The 15,473-nt window shown below is 42.1% G+C and overlaps 1 protein-coding gene across 3 annotated transcripts in view; it reads left to right on the top strand.

Moving 5' to 3' along the window:
- The first annotated feature begins 1,368 nt into the window (after positions 1 to 1,368).
- NPNT (nephronectin) overlaps positions 1,369 to 15,473 on the top strand; it is a 49,008-nt gene continuing 34,903 nt past the window's right edge. For 2 of the 3 annotated variants that reach the window (XM_053976679.1, XM_053976681.1), the window contains exons 1-3: positions 1,369 to 1,567; positions 2,941 to 3,041; positions 10,416 to 10,466. In XM_053976679.1, coding sequence (XP_053832654.1) covers positions 1,497 to 1,567; positions 2,941 to 3,041; positions 10,416 to 10,466 — 223 coding nt within the window. In that variant the 5' untranslated portion in view covers positions 1,369 to 1,496. The remainder of the gene's footprint in view (positions 1,568 to 2,940; positions 3,042 to 10,415; positions 10,467 to 15,473) is intronic. The other variant, XM_053976680.1, reaches the window with a different exon arrangement.

Here is a 15,473-nt window from a genome sequence, read left to right on the forward strand (position 1 = left end):
GAGGGAACCAGGTTTGGTCCTCAGTGCAGTTTCTATATCAGAGTCCTCTAAGGGGGCTTGGATGTTATCTGAGCACAGGTACCAGCACCTTGAAGAATCATCCCCTTGTAGCTTCTACAGTTGTTTTTTCCCTGTGTCTGAGAAGTTCTGATCTGATGCTGTGGATAGAAAGTTTATCATGGGGATTGTATGGTCACAAAAAGATGAAAAAAAGAGGGGAAGGAGCATTGGAGGAGATCTTCTCCTCAAATGTGAGCAGAGAGTGGTAAAACCATTCTGAGGAAAGGTGTAATTTTTGAAGGCTTACTAGCACAATCTATATCTTGTGCAAAAATTGGCCAGCTTTGTGCAGTATAACTTGAATTATCTGCAAAGTGTTTTGAGGGTGGAAAATGCTCTGCACAGAACTACCACCTGAAATCTGAAACTTTAAGTCATGGTTGGCATCCAACTGCTTTCTGAAGGGTTTGGCTTTGTGTTATAGCACAATCCAGAGAAAATCCTTGTTTTCTGCTTCTAAGTTACAGCCAGATTCTTGTAGGAACAGCTGATGAGCTTTAGCCTTGATGTAGGCACAATTTAAACAAATGCTGCAACCCAGTCCCAGTGCTTGACCCCATCTGTCTGTAATCAAAGAGATCTCAGAACAGCTCTGACCCTAAACTGGTGACAGGCTGCTATTAGAAGTGTCCTTTGGTAAGTCTCAAAGCCGTAGTTCATGGAAACCAAACAAAAATAAGGGCTGTATTTTAACATGTTAGTGGTGAGTACAGATGCAGTCATTGCTGTCGGTAGCGATGCAAGCACGTTACATGCTGTGTGGTTAGTGTTTAAACTTATCACTTGTGTTTCTGGACAAGGGCTGGACACCTGATGTCACACACGCCAACACCTGAGAGCTATTAATAGGAGTATTTGAGACAGAAAAAAACATATACACCTCGTAAGTCTTTAAAAAAAGCTTTGTTGTTGGAGTGGTTTCGTTGGTAAAAGAAGGTCAAATCGTAACGCTCTTGGTTTAGACGGGAGCTTTGCAGGGAGGAGGGCGTAACCATCTCCCTTCAGGAAGTTCAAGATACAAAAGCTCATGACAAGGAAGCCCACCCTTCTCAGTGTCCCCTGAGCGCGGTTTGTGCCTCGTTGTCCTCAGCAGCTGGGGCTCGTTGCCGCTCTCTCCCGCCCCAGGTGTCCCACGCACGCCAGGTGCCCCTGGCAGGGGGAGGCGGCCCCGGGCGGGCCGAGGGCGCCTCTGCCGGGGTCGGGCGGCGCTGCCGCTCCCCGCGCCGCGCCTCCTCCGCCTGGCAGCCAGGCGGGCGGGCAGGGAGCGGGAGAAGGAGAGGGAAAGGGAGGGCGCCGAGCTCGCCGCCGCTCCGGAGCTGTGGCAGCGCGGCCGGCCTGGGCGGCGGTCAGACCCCCGCCCGCCCGGCAGCGGGAGCGCCTCCGCCACCGCCGCCCGCCCGGGGCTGCCTCGGCGGCCGGTGGAGCCCCCGCCGGCCATGGAGCTCTCCCTGCGGCTGCTCCTGGCGTCCTGCCTCTCGCTGGGGGCGGCCGGGGAATTTGACAGAAGGTAGGCGCGGGGAGAGCGGGGGCGGCGGCCGGGACTGGCCGGGCAGGGCGAAGTCGGCGTTCCCTCGGGGAGAGCGGATGTAGCCCGGGAGCTCCCCTTTTTGACGCGGGGCGCTGTGGTGGCCCCCGGCCCCCGGGGCTGGCTCCCGGCGAGGCGGGGGCGGCCGGAGCCCTCTGCGGGACGCGTGTGGCGCCGCCGATCCCCGATGCGGGCGGCGGTGCCCGCGGGCGCGGCCGGCCGGGGGCCGCAGGTGGAGGCGCGGGGCCGCCGGTGCCGCTCCCGGGGCTCCCGGCACGGACCTGCTGGCCCCCCGAGCCTCCCGCCCCTGCCCAGTGCCGCGCGTTGCTCGGCAGCCTAAACATGGGCTTAGGTATAAGATAAGTTTATTGCTCTGCCGGGGCTGCGTCCCGCAAGAATTAAAAACAAAGCGCATCGCGTGCTGTAGAGATAAAATTAGCTTATTGACGCCCGGAGGCACTCGAAGCACACGGCGGCGGAGATCGCGGCTCAAGTTCTGACACGAAGCTCGGGGCGCGTGTGCCCGCGGGCCGTGTCGCGTCGTGTCGTGTCAAGTGTCGCGACCGGCGGCGCTGCATGGATCGGGCACTGCGCCGTGCTGGGCAAGTGGCCAGCGCGACCCCCGCCCTCCCCAGGGATTCTTTTTGGTTTTTTTTTTAAATAGGATCTGTTCAAATGCAGCGCTCACGGGGTTTCAGCCTGTCGTTTAAAGCCATTACTGATTCGTGTCAATAGTTTATAGCTGCGTGAGGCCGTGGTATCTTTTCCTTGGAGCAAGGGAAGACTACAGCTCTCCTTTTATATTTAATTATATTTAACTTCTGTTTAACAGTCCAAGAAGCTTTTTGGTTTTGCATTATTTTTTTCGTTTTATGTTTCAGTGAGAAAATTTTGTCATGTATTGTGAACTAAAACAATGCCTAAACTTTATTATGGTGTTTATTCCATACTGTAGGTTCTGTTTCAGACTGTTCAGTGCCAGCCTGGGAGTGGCAGCAATGAGCATACGACAAAGCATGTTAGCTTTTTCAGGCTTTGCTCAGTTATCCTAACTATCATTTCCCCTCTCTACCTGTTGGCATTTGCATTTTTTGAACTAAACAAAGTATTAATGATAGAAATATCCCAAGGCTCAGCTGAGATCAGTTACTCTCTTTAAAAAAAAAAAAAAAAAGTCTCTATACAGGAGAGGTTTTTGCTGTTCTTTGTCTTTTGGGGTTTTTTGGTTGGTTGGTTTTTTGGGTTTTTTTTTGTTTTTTTTTTTTTTTTAATTATTTTTTTTTTTTTTTTACTCTAGGATGATTTGAGCTACTTTTAAAATGTGTTACCAGACTTTGTTGAACTGTCTTGTACAGGTGGCCCAGACAAATGGTCTCATCTGCAGGACTGTGTCGGTTTGGAAGCAGAATTGACTGCTGCTGGGGCTGGGCCCGAGTGGCCTGGGGACAGTGCCAACGTGAGTATCACTGCTGCTGGGGCTTCTAGTCACTTGTAGAGAAGGCTTGTACACACCTAGTCATGTCTTTCATGTGTTCACACACATCCTTGCGATGCAGGGCTAGGCTTTTGCACGTGTGCACCTGACTGACTTAGAAGGATGCTGTCATGTTAAAATTCTGTCTGTTTTTAACAGTGCTAAAAATGATTGCAGTCAAATAAAGTAAAATGGAGTTAGGGCAATGAGAATTTGGAAATTTCTGTTTGGTTTCTGCTTTGTTTTGTGCTCTGATCTTATAACCTGGTGTAACTATGCTGTGTCATGCTACAGGTACTTCAGGGCGATAATATTTGCATGCAAGAAGGAAACCAAAATTACTGATATTTCACTTAGAAAATTGATGGAAATGTTCCAATAAGTATTAAGCTCAAATATTCTTTCAGTAAACCCAAACTAAGGGAATAAATCTGCCTGACAGCATCCTTTTACTGGGTCACATGTGAAGAGAGACATCTCTGAGATTCTCACATCTATCTAGACTCTTTGATATGACTGCAGGATAAACCAGTAGATAAGTCTTCATCATGAACTACACCTTCGATAGGAATTCTGTGGAGGCAGCTAGTACTGTGTAAAATTAAAATTGTTGGAAGTGATGTAGAGACTTCAGCTTGTTAAAATTGCAACCTTTGATACTGAGGATGCTTACTCATGTGTTTAACACTCATTGAGGGACATCCTGAAGTTTTTGCAGAAGCAAGTCTATAAACACTGGTTCTTAGCTTTTTTTTTTTTTTTTTTTTAGACACAAACATGTGTGGATGACATAATTTTGTGCCAAACCATTTCCAAAATAAAACAGGTGTTAAATGCTATAAGTTCATAGTCTGCAGGGCAAATATTTGGCAAAAGATAGGGAAAGCCTTGGAAATGCAACTCTCAGCAAAGGTTTTGTTCAAATCTGTAAACAGCAAGACTGGTTTCTCTCTTCCCAAGTATGTTAGAAGCCCACAAGGTTTAATAGATACATAAGATGACTAGTAAAAAACTATGGAAAGTACTTCTGGAATGCAACATCCTTGATACTGTGTCTTTGATGCAGAGTTCTCAGGTTGATACCTCTCAGGCCATACCATGAATAATTTTGATTTTTAGGGCTCTAGTTGGTAACAAGTAATCCTTTCCTTGGCATGAATATTTATGAAGAAGGAAGCAGAATATTTAGTAGGTTGATTGAAGCTACTCCAGAGGCAATAGGATCTATGTCCATCTCTTGTGATGCAGTTTTATTTGAAAATCATTGTGTGTTTAAATGTTTGAGGCTATGAAGGCTTAACTGGCAAATATCAATAATTTGCTTTAAAACAAACAAACAAAGCCCAAAGGAATCCAGACTAGAGTGTCACTTTTCTTAGACAAATTGTCTTCCATATTGTGACCATAAATTATAGTTCATATTTTGGTGAAAGTCAATTTCTCATTATTACCATGTCTGATTTATGTTTGCATTTTTATGATCTTGGGAGACAGAAGCTGCATAAATTTATACTATCAAAAGATTCATAATTAAAAATTGGAAATGAGAAAAAAGTAATAATACACAGAAAGTATAATTTATTTGTTGTTCTTTGAATTCTGTCAGTAAGTTAATTTTTAGTGCTAGCTTTTCCAGATAGTATAAATGCTATTTTCTTTTCCTTAAGGCTAAAGGTAGGTGAATGCTCACCTCCTTTCACTGCATTTTAGTCCATTATCCACAAATTTGTCTCCATGCATGTTCAAAAGACTTGTAGATATGTATTTTCTGGGATAATCTCCAGTAATTGGGACCAGACTTTCAAAAGAATACAATTATCACTTAGGTGTCAAAAAGCATTCCCCCCCTTTTTTTTCTTTGCATACTGATAATTTTTGAATTGCTGGGTCAGAAGATTCTCAGATATTTAGGTGGAAATTTTACTGAAACCATCAGCAGCTCCTTCTCTGTTCTAAATGGGAGTCAAACTATTGGCAAAATAAAACATGAAAATCTGCCCCAGCTGCAGGTGGTGAAAATTCCAGACATATCACAAAGCAGGAGATTACACTAAATGAAAGTGAATCTCTCTGGTGCTTGCAGCCAAATAGAAAATCTGTAGTCAACTCTCCACCTTGGGAATGTGGCACCCAGTATGTAGGATTAACCTGGCACAGAAGGCAACATTCCTGGCCTCAAAGGAAAGCTTGGGTATTTTACTGTACAAAGGAATATCACTGAAAATTTTCCAAAAAGCCAAGTATGTGATTATTTCCTCTGCTTTCTCTCTGGTCAAAGGTAAAGCTCTTAGCCCTGTCCCCAAAATGAGTGGCATAAATAGGTGTCAGACTTTCTCTACTAGATGTATGTTTTCTTTGGTGTTTTAGTACAAGTTCTGTTTGCACAAGGAAAACAAGTGTAGGGTCAGACTTAAAAGTTAGTGGTGAGACCCAATTTATAAATGTGTCCAAAAGAAGCTTCAAATATTTAGGCAATAATGCTGAGCTCTTTATTAGTGAGTTGGAACTGCTGTTTTTCAAACCAGCTTGAGCCATCCTCAGTATGTCTGGAACTGCTACAGCACCTTTGGACTCTCACGTGCTTACTCACACATAATTTACCACACAGGCACTAATTATCTCTGAATTTATCCTTCTGACAACAAATGTAAGGTGAGAGCCATGCTGGAGCCAGAGTGGAGCAGGCACACAGATACATGATAGAGTGGTCCCAGTTTGCAGAGACCTCTGAACTGTGATGAGTCAAGGCCAAGTGGTCACTGAAATACCTGGATGTGTGTTCTGCTGTCCAGCTGAACTGCTCCACCAAGCACATGTGGATGTGCCCTCTGCCCACAGCTATTGAGAAAAAAAAAGTGTTTGTTTAAACCAGCTGTGTAATTTAAGTTAATGGTTTAATTGTGACAAATGCTTAAACCTGAATGTGTCAACTCTAGCAGAGCATGAGTGTGGCACAGCTGATGAGTGTCTTTAAGGCCTTAAGCCTTGGTGACTCTGTGCTCCTGATGTTCCATCCATAATCCATCCAAAGAGTTGCAAATGGAAACTGAGCTGTGTTAGCTAAACTTGGTTTAGTGAAGTGTGAAGTTATTCCTTTTATGTCCCTTTGACTGGCAAAGGAGTGCACGTGGAGCATAATCATGCTCAGTGCTGCTTAGCAACCTCACTCAGCATAATAACTCAGCTGTCTTCTGCTCTTATAAACATGTAGGCAGAAGTTGAAATAGGGCCCTCCTTTAATTTACACTTCTTTCTTTGTAACATCCTCTGTCTCCTCTTCACACCAATCAAGACTTGTGCACGTAGATCTCATCTATCTGTAAGCTTGCTTCCAGAGTCTGTCAGTGTCAGCTGTAATATCTCAGCCTGTAGAAATATTCACTCTGCAGTGACAAAAAATTCTCTTCCCAAATGCCCTTTCAAATTCCAGTAAATGTGCTTAGAAGGTGTCCTTCAAACTGAAAGAATCAAGAACTTTGAAACGGGTTGGATTTTTTTCCTTTTTCTTTCTTGCAGGTTTTGAACACCCAAGTGAGATCCATGTTTAGGCAGCTAAATACATTTTGAGAGTGATAAAAACATAGGCATGTTTTCGAAGGGTCTGAACAAATGTAACTGAAATTCATTAGCATTTCTTAGTCCCCGTAAATTGAAAATCCATCCACATTGTTTAGTGGCTTAGATTTAGAACTGTCCATATCTTCCATCATTATCATAAATAAGTAGCTTTTCTTAGATTTTCATTTGGTATGTAAAACTTTAATTCAACTTGTGTGTAGAAAGACTAATTTGGAAGCAACAGAAATTATGTTTTAACGCCATCTATTAGCTCCCATGAAGTGCCCTCATCATTGATAGAGTTGATCCTTTACACTCTGAGGGACTCACAGCATCAATGCTCTGAAGTTAGATATTAAATATCCCACTTGAAGTTAGTCCAAAAATCCCATGTTTTTGCCCAGCCTGCAGGATTTACTTGCACTTTAATTAGTAGGAGTGGGAGTAATAGCTGTAAGTGGGAATAATCACACAAAAGCCTACCTCTCTGAAAGATGGTATGTTGATAAAGTACCTGATGAGATATGTGTAAAAACAGGTTTGTTGTCTTGCTTTATGTCTTACTGCTGTGCACGCAGCTGAGCTATAACCCAGAGTAAAAGTGAGGGTAGAAGGAGTTGCTTCTGAATTTCTTTTCTCAGAGCAGAGGAGGTGACTTCCTGTGACACAGTATTTTTGGTGAAAGCAGGTATCAATTGTGCATTTTTAATTTCTAAGTGCTTTTGCATTGTAAGGCAACAGCATCTGTGGTACTGAATGTGTTGTCCTAACCCAGAGCCCATTCAAGGGATTTTAAAGGACACAGGGAAAACCAAATCAGGACACACATCCTTGCACGCATCTTGCGCAAATGCAAAAAATAATTCTTTGGGTATTTTTGCCACTCATCTATCTAGATGAAACTAGATCTATCCCTCAAAACTGTTCTTAAAAATGATGGTCTGTCTGCTCTCTTTTAGCTGGCTTACAAATATCTCTGTAGTTCTTTCAAAAGCTATAAAAATGGTTTCTGCCTGTGTGTGTCTTTCATGAACAAAATACACCTGCTTTGAACCTGGCTGTGTGTCTGTTTGTAATTCATTTGTACACCAGTTATATGTAGTCAAGGTACACTACAGATGTGAAGATTGTTTCAGAATTTTAGCTGCAGTTTAACAGAAAAAACTTTGGAAAGAGATAATATTTTAACATAGATTTAGAAAGTTAAGCAGGATTTTTAAAAGAAAAGCAATATGAGGTGGCTTGAATTCTCATTCTGCATTACAGTTTGGACAACTCCTTTGCTGGAGGTGAAGGCAAAAATGGTTCCTTTTGCTGTGTTAACATAGATACAGAAGAGAAGACCAGATCTGCAGCTTCTATAAACAAATGCAGATCTACTGTCAGATCCTCTGCTGACTGGAATCTGTGTGACTGTTGGAGTCAGCAGATTTTGTCTGATGGATAGAAAGTTTGACCAACAGAGGATGCTTAACAGGAATAAAACTTAACTGAACATGGGTTTGATAAGCAGTGATATTTGATGACTTCACCCATTTTTATATGTAATTCTCCTTAAACAGTAAGAAAATCCATGCAGTCTGTCTCAAGAAGGGCTGGTGAAGATGAGTGTGCTCTTTCAGAGAGCCCATCGGTTGTAACTCCATCTGGTTATCTCCCCGTGATGAGGTTTGAATGTTTTACCTAGGAAGCAAATCCAGAGTAGGTCAACAAAGTAGTTTTCCACCACAATTGGCTTAAAGGCCTAGGGACAGAACAGTCAAGGATGTATAAAGTCAAAGCATCAGTTTACACCTCCCCTTAGCTTAGCGTCATTAAATAAGTGTTAATTGAAGGATGTCAGGCTGGCATTTAGAGTTAGCCAAACCTGGTAGAAAGCATATGATTTCAGGAAGTTCTAAAGAGGACTTACAAGAGAGAGGAGCTTGTACAAGTTGATGTATAGCAGATGCAGACATGACTGAGTGCTTTGCTGGGAACTGTGCATGTTGCTGCCTTCTCACAACCCTTGGGAAGGCTCTTGCAGTGTCTCTGCTGCTGCTGCTGTCCTAATGAGCTCAAAGGCTGTGTACCTGCTCTGTGCAATCTCTTACTGGGGTGTGAGGTTGTGGGAGTGGGGAGAAAGCAGTGGCTGTGCTCTCATTGATGCTTAGAAAGAGATTTTGTATTGGTAAAAATGAAATTGATGGGAGTTCACCCATATAAATCATCCAACACATCAATGGGAGAAGAGGCCATGAGCTTAGGATTTCTGTTTCCTGCACGTAACATTGCTTTCAGTGGAAATGGCAATTCTGTATAGTCCAAGATGCACAAAAATAAAACCATAATTGTGTCAATAATGACCTGTGAAAATACTGGTTTCTAGGAGGCTGATCCACTAGCAGAAACATCCCTAAAGTCAGTGAGAATTTTGCTACTGAATTCGGGGTTGCAAGATCACAGTCTGAATTAATGCATTATGTTGGCAGTGTTTAATAAATACTGATACGGAGCATGTCTGCTTCTTATAAAATGACTGATGTTTTTGTGCATCCCTGGTACTTTTCAAAGAAAAGGCATTTTATACAGAATTGCAATACTGCTTTACGCTGCTATTCAAGAATAAAAATGAGGTTTTGCTATTTTTATTCATTTTTTCCCAGTTTAGAACCTTTATGTCTTTAAAGCATGACTTGACTGTGTTAAAGATACAGTATCCTTTTCCATTTCCCTACTGCATTCCTCATGCACTTCATATGCAGATTAGTAGTTTTACAGCCTGCTTTTTTCTAAGGAAATGTCATCAGTAATCAATTTGAGCAATTGCAACTGTAGTATATTTGTAATTGCATCTTCTCTGAAAGCCCAGCAACAACCTGAGGAGCTTCCTTTCACTGTAACCAAGGCTAAGGGACTTCCTGGTTAAAACTCATTTAAACTAGTATAAGTTGCAATCGTAGAAAACCCTGAAGTGTTGGTCATACACTACTTAAAATACAAAGAGCTGCTGTTGATCAACTCCCAGCCTGCTATCACAAGGCTGTGTAGCCTAACAAGGTATGCTGCTAACATTAAATTTATTGGCAAATAAATTGATTTCAAATAGTCTGAAACATATATCTGTGTTTTCATCTTATTGAAGTTGTATAGCATATCTTGTTTCATGTGGTAGCAAGAGCTGAAAAGCCTTCTAAGTATTACTTTTAATTTAGATGGCATTACATTTTTAAATGTTATAAAAATAACCAGTAAATTTGTATGCCAACATGTTTATTGATTGCAGATGTTCAGATACATATAACTGGGTGTAATTTTAATTGCTCTCAAATTAGCATCCAGATGCTAGGCCTTTGTGTTTGAGCTGTAGAGACACAGCATTAAATTAAAAATATATACTCATACCTAAATGAAAGGATACTGTGTCTTTAAGAAAAACATTTGTGCTCTGTTGATGGAGGTGTTGAACCTGAACCGTGAAACATGAGAATTTTTACAACTACTTGCTGTATGAAGCTTGACTAAGTGTAGTTCCTTAGTTGATTGAATAAGAATAGCATCACATCATTATATTTAATTACTCTTATGTATCAAAATGTATTTGTTAAATCTCATAATGAAATAGTGATGTAAGGTATTTCCATTTTTAAATGTGTACCAGAATTTTTTTTTATTTCAGAAAAGCTCTGAATGTTGAATGTATGTAATTCTCCAGGAATGTAACAAGTTGATAAAAACCACAGCCAAGTCCATCCTCCTTACAGAGAAAAAAAAAAAAAAAAAAAGCTGGAATTTCTCTTTTGGATATTTGTTTTGCAGCATTCTACGTCTTAAGACAGAGAATAGCCAGCCTAAGGTGCCAGCCCAAAGGTTAGCTGAACATATTTCTTGAAATACTTTTGGCAAGTTTATGACTTGAAGTTATGGCCTTGAAGTCATAAGTTTACATGAAAATTTTAATATGTGACAAGAAGGTAATTTTTTGTTGTTTTTTATTTTTTTAAGCATTTGATTTGGGGAAGATGATGGGGGAAAGAAATTAACAGGGCTATTTTGTCCCAGATGCCTCTACAATGATACACTTATTTTCTAAAATACGATGCTTTTTCCCTTTTCACTCCTTTTCTTTATTTTACCCTCAAGCCCTGTGCAGTATTTTTCCCTTTCTGCAAATTATTTGTACTATCAGCAATGCATTTACAAGCTGTCAGACCTAGGAGACCTAATTTGCTTTCATGGCATTGAATCACGTGCAGTGAGAGGTTATTTTGGGATGGCTAAGGCACTTACTGCCCCCCACTGCCTGCTTAGCACTTCCACTACAGGTTGTCCTTCCCAGAAACTTTATAGCCCTTGGTCTCCAGCAGTGTAGAACCTGGCACACTAGGGCAAAATGAAATCAACATACTTTACTTTGGTACCTAGGGCTGTAGTCTCTTGCTCCTTAGGAATTGATGTGTCTTGTTTGTTCCTGGCTCACTGGTGAGGTTCCAGATGATGGGAAGCTGGCCAGTGTGACACCCGTTCACAAAAAGGGTGGGAAGGAGGATCCTGGTAGTTACAGACCAGTTAGCCTGACCTCAGGACCCAGTAAGGTCATGGATCAGTTTATATTGAGTGTCATCACACAGCACTTACAGGATTGCCAGGGTATCAGCATGGCTTTAGGAAGGATAGGTCGTGTTTGACCAGCCTGGTCTCCTTCTATGACCAGGTGACCTGCCTGGTGGATGCAGGAAAGGCTGTGGTTGTTGTCTGTTTGGGCTTCAGCAGGGCCTTTGGCACTGTCTCCCACAGCACACTCCTGGAAAAGCTGGCAGCCCATGGCTGGGACAGGAGCACTCTTTGCTGGGTTAGGAACTGGCTGGATGGCCAGACCCACAGAGTGGTGGTGAATGGGGCTGCATCCAGCTGGGGCCAGTCACCAGTGGTGTTCCTCAGGAGTCTCTGCTGGGGCCTGTTCTGTTCAATGATTTTACTGATGACATGGATGAGGGTGTTGAGTCTTTCATTAGTAAATTTGGGGGCGACACTAAGCTGGGAGCATGTGTCTATCTGTTGGAGGGTAGGAGGGCTCTGCAGAGAGACCTGGAAGGGCTGGATGAATGGGCAGAGTCCAATAGGATGGAGTTTAATAAGTCCAAGTGCTGAGTGCTGCATTTTGGCCACAATAACCCCCTGCAGCATTATAGGCTGGGGACGGTGTGGCTGGACAGTGCCCAGGCAGAAATGGACCTGGGGGTACTGGTTGACAGCCAGCTGAACATGAGCCAGCAGTGTGCCCTGGTGGCCAAGAAGGCCAAGGGCATCCTGGCCTGTGTCAGGGATAGTGTGGCCAGCAGGAGCAGGGAGGTCATTCTCCCCCTGTACTCGGCACTGCTGAGGCCACACCTTGAGTGCTGTGTCCAGTTCTGGGCCCCTCAGTTCGGGAAGGACGTTGAGACGCTGGAGCACGTCCAGAGGAGGCAACGAGGCTGGTGAGGGGCTTGGAACACAAACCCTGTGAGGAACAACTGAGGGGGCTGGGGGTGCTTGGCCTGGAGAAAAGGAGACTCAGAGGTGACCTTATCACTCTCTACAACTTCCTGAAAGGTGGCTGTAGTCAGGTGGGGTTGGTCTCCTCTCACAGGAAACAACTGACAGAACTAGAGGACACAGCCTTAAGCTGCATCAAGGGAAATATAGGTTGGATATTAGGAAAAAGTTTTCACAGAAAGAGTGATAAAGTACTGGAATGGTCTGCCTGGGGAGGTGGTGGAGCCACCATCCCTGAATGTGTTTAAAAAAAGATTGGATGTGGCACTTGGTGCCATGGTTTAGTTGAGGTTTTAGGGCATGGGTTGGACTTGATGATCTTGAAGGTCTCTTCCAACCTAGAGATTCTGTGATTCTTTTTGCACTCCCTGTGGCAGAGGCACAAGAGTCTCATGGAGAAGCACTCGGCCATTCATCTGTCTGTGATATCAGCTTTGTTACTGTGATACAGAAGTTACATTGCTGAAGCCAGTGGATGTTTTATATTCGAATAAACAAAATATCACAAGGACCCAGTTTGTCTTCTGTCATTACACAGAGACACTCATGTCACCACACAGAGACACTGTTTCTACCTGTTGTAATTCCATGAACACATAGAAAAATTCAGGTAACAAACAGGCATTTGAGATGATAAGCACCATTCTTTAAGCAGTTTGTGAACCATTTGAAATGCAAACAAAAAGCCTGACAAAGCATGAAATATTTCTTGCTTTTATAATTTTGCGTGTGTTAGATCAGACTTCTGCTGATTTTAAAAAAAAGAGTATTTAAGTGTATAAGCATTAGATTAACTTCTACTGACTTCATTAAATCATATTGATTTCAGTGTTACCCATTTTAAGTTATGCATGCTGTGTAGTGCTGTTCTGAATAGCAAGGTATTCATAAACCAGGATCTGGATTTGTCTGTGTGGTTTAGAAACACATTTGGCAGCAGTCATAGCCAAGCCAAGAATTCACTGCAGTGAATGGCCCACACTGGTTGCAGTTTGTCATGTTAATGTGCTGTTACCAGAATCATAAGTGCAAACTGAGTAACTGATTTACTCGGGCAAGTGTTGGAGTTGTGCATGAAAAATAAGGAGCCACTTACTTAATGGAATGTATGTTTCAGATAAAAACTTGAACATTTTGACATGAATGTCACAAATATGGGCAAGTAATTTCTGAAAAAATATTTAGGCGTTAGATACTACCATTTTGTCTGATGTTATTGTCCATTTCTAGTTACTGAAGTTGGTCAAGGACATTTATTATCTTCCAAAAAAATATATAGTAAGAAGTGTTGTGCAGATTAAATACATCTCTGTAGAGATATATTCTGTGACTCCTAATTCACTTCTTTGGGAAGCAAAGTCACTTTTTCAGAAGTAATTCTCTAATGTGAGTTTTGGATATGATGTGTTTTTGCTACCTTCTAGTAACTTAGAGGTGGGATAAGCTTTATCAATTCTCTTGCAGTTGCGAGTAATTGAAGTATGTAGTTGAACAAAAAAGAAATATGCAACTCTGAAGGATCTGCAATGATTTATTTTACAAATTAGCTCATACCTTTGGGATCCTAGGTCAAAATTACTGTGAATAAGGCAGTTTCATTTTCCTGAGCATGTTTATGTGATTGCATAATTTACAAAGAATTGCAAAAAGTAAACAGAGAGAGATGCAGCTGACTCTGTGGGAGAGGAGTACTATGGAACTTGGTGTTGTGGTCTGTGAGCACCACAGGAGGAAGGCACCCAGGTTCAGGTGGAGGAGGCAGCCTGGAGGAAAGCTTCTTTCACCTACATGCTGGAAGTGGGGGGAATTTAAGAAATGATCCGAAGATGGGAAATGTGTTTTGCAATCAGCAGTGTAAGAGGATCTAATAAAGTTTTGTGGAGCTGATTACACTATGTAATCATTTCTGGGCTGCTGCATAAATTACTTGCTGTGCCTGAGCAAATTGAATTTTAAGGAGCTGGGATCTGGAGTCAGAATAAATAGGGGGGCTGCATGTTACTTGGGAAGAGAGGGCAGAAACAAGGCCACTCAGGCAGATGGTTAGCATAGTTTCTTTCAGATTCAGGTATTTCTGTGCATAATTTTAGGCTTCAGAGAGATGAAAAAGAAATTCAGAAATTGGGAGGCAAAGCAGAGAAAAAGAATATTAGAATTGTACTCAATGCTGTTTTAATGAAAAACATAGCTAGGAGTGTTGGCAAACCAAAGAGAATTTTAATTGCTAGACATAGTCCATTAAGAAAGCTCAGGGATTTCCATTGTTGGCCAGAAATGAAGAGGAATTAGTCAAGTAGGAACCAGGCAGTGCAATCTTCTGGTTAGGACTCCACCAAACAGTGTTTGGTAGTCAGTCAAGAGATCAGTAGTGTTAAAATTCTAGAAGAGAAGGAATAGAGGGGACATGTGGCAGTCACCCATGCCCACAAAAGTGGGCAGCTTAGTGCAGAGGATCAGACCAAGTCTGAGGCGTACTTCCAAAGGAGTTGCGAGGGAACTGTGTGCAGTGAGAAAATACTGATGGAATGAAAACATCCCCCAGCATTACAGACCCATAATGAATTTGTCAAATGTGTTTTTCATTTGTTGTATTTATGCAACAATTAAAAATAATAATTCAGAATTGTTGAGTAATGCTTGGATACCACCAACAGCAAGCAGTGGGTCAGAAGATTGGTGGCTTCTGGCTTTTGCACAAGCATAACTTGTGCTAGCAATATATACATTTCACCAGAAATTCTTTCTTCCACTTTCCCACACTTGAAAAAAAGGAAAAAACAAACAACCCATCATAAACCCAAACCACCCATTCACATTTCAATTCCTTGTGTTATTTTTACAGGAAGTTTAATTTGTCCTGAAGTTTAAGTGAGACTTAAAATGTGGTATTTGTCACATTATTTTGGAGGAAAAAAGTAGTTCTTGCCAACCTTGGAAATAGACACTCAGATTTATGGCCAAATAAAAGGCCCTAGGATACCTCCTTGAAGTTAATGGGAACTGAGAGCCAATCTTCACATCTGACCCAACAAAAAGCATTTAAAATGATCCAACTGAAATGAATAATCATGAGACCAGAGTTTTTTTTTTTTTTTTTGCTGATTATGTCTTGAATGAATTGGTCAATAAAGTGAAAATGAAAGTTTAGTTATAGTTTATTCTATGGCACAGGTAAAAAAGCAAGACTTGACTAAGGATGAAAATTGCTGTGCTTAGGATTTTTTTTCTGTCCATGTCAATCCACATTCCTACTCAATGGGAGTGCAGTTAACAGCTTTCAGAGAGTAATCCTTGGAGTTGTGATAGGTCTGCTTTGATACTGATTCAACAGTAAATTAGCAG

This window comes from Vidua macroura, chromosome 4 (assembly GCF_024509145.1).
Source record: "Vidua macroura isolate BioBank_ID:100142 chromosome 4, ASM2450914v1, whole genome shotgun sequence".
Lineage (NCBI taxonomy): Eukaryota > Metazoa > Chordata > Aves > Passeriformes > Viduidae > Vidua > Vidua macroura.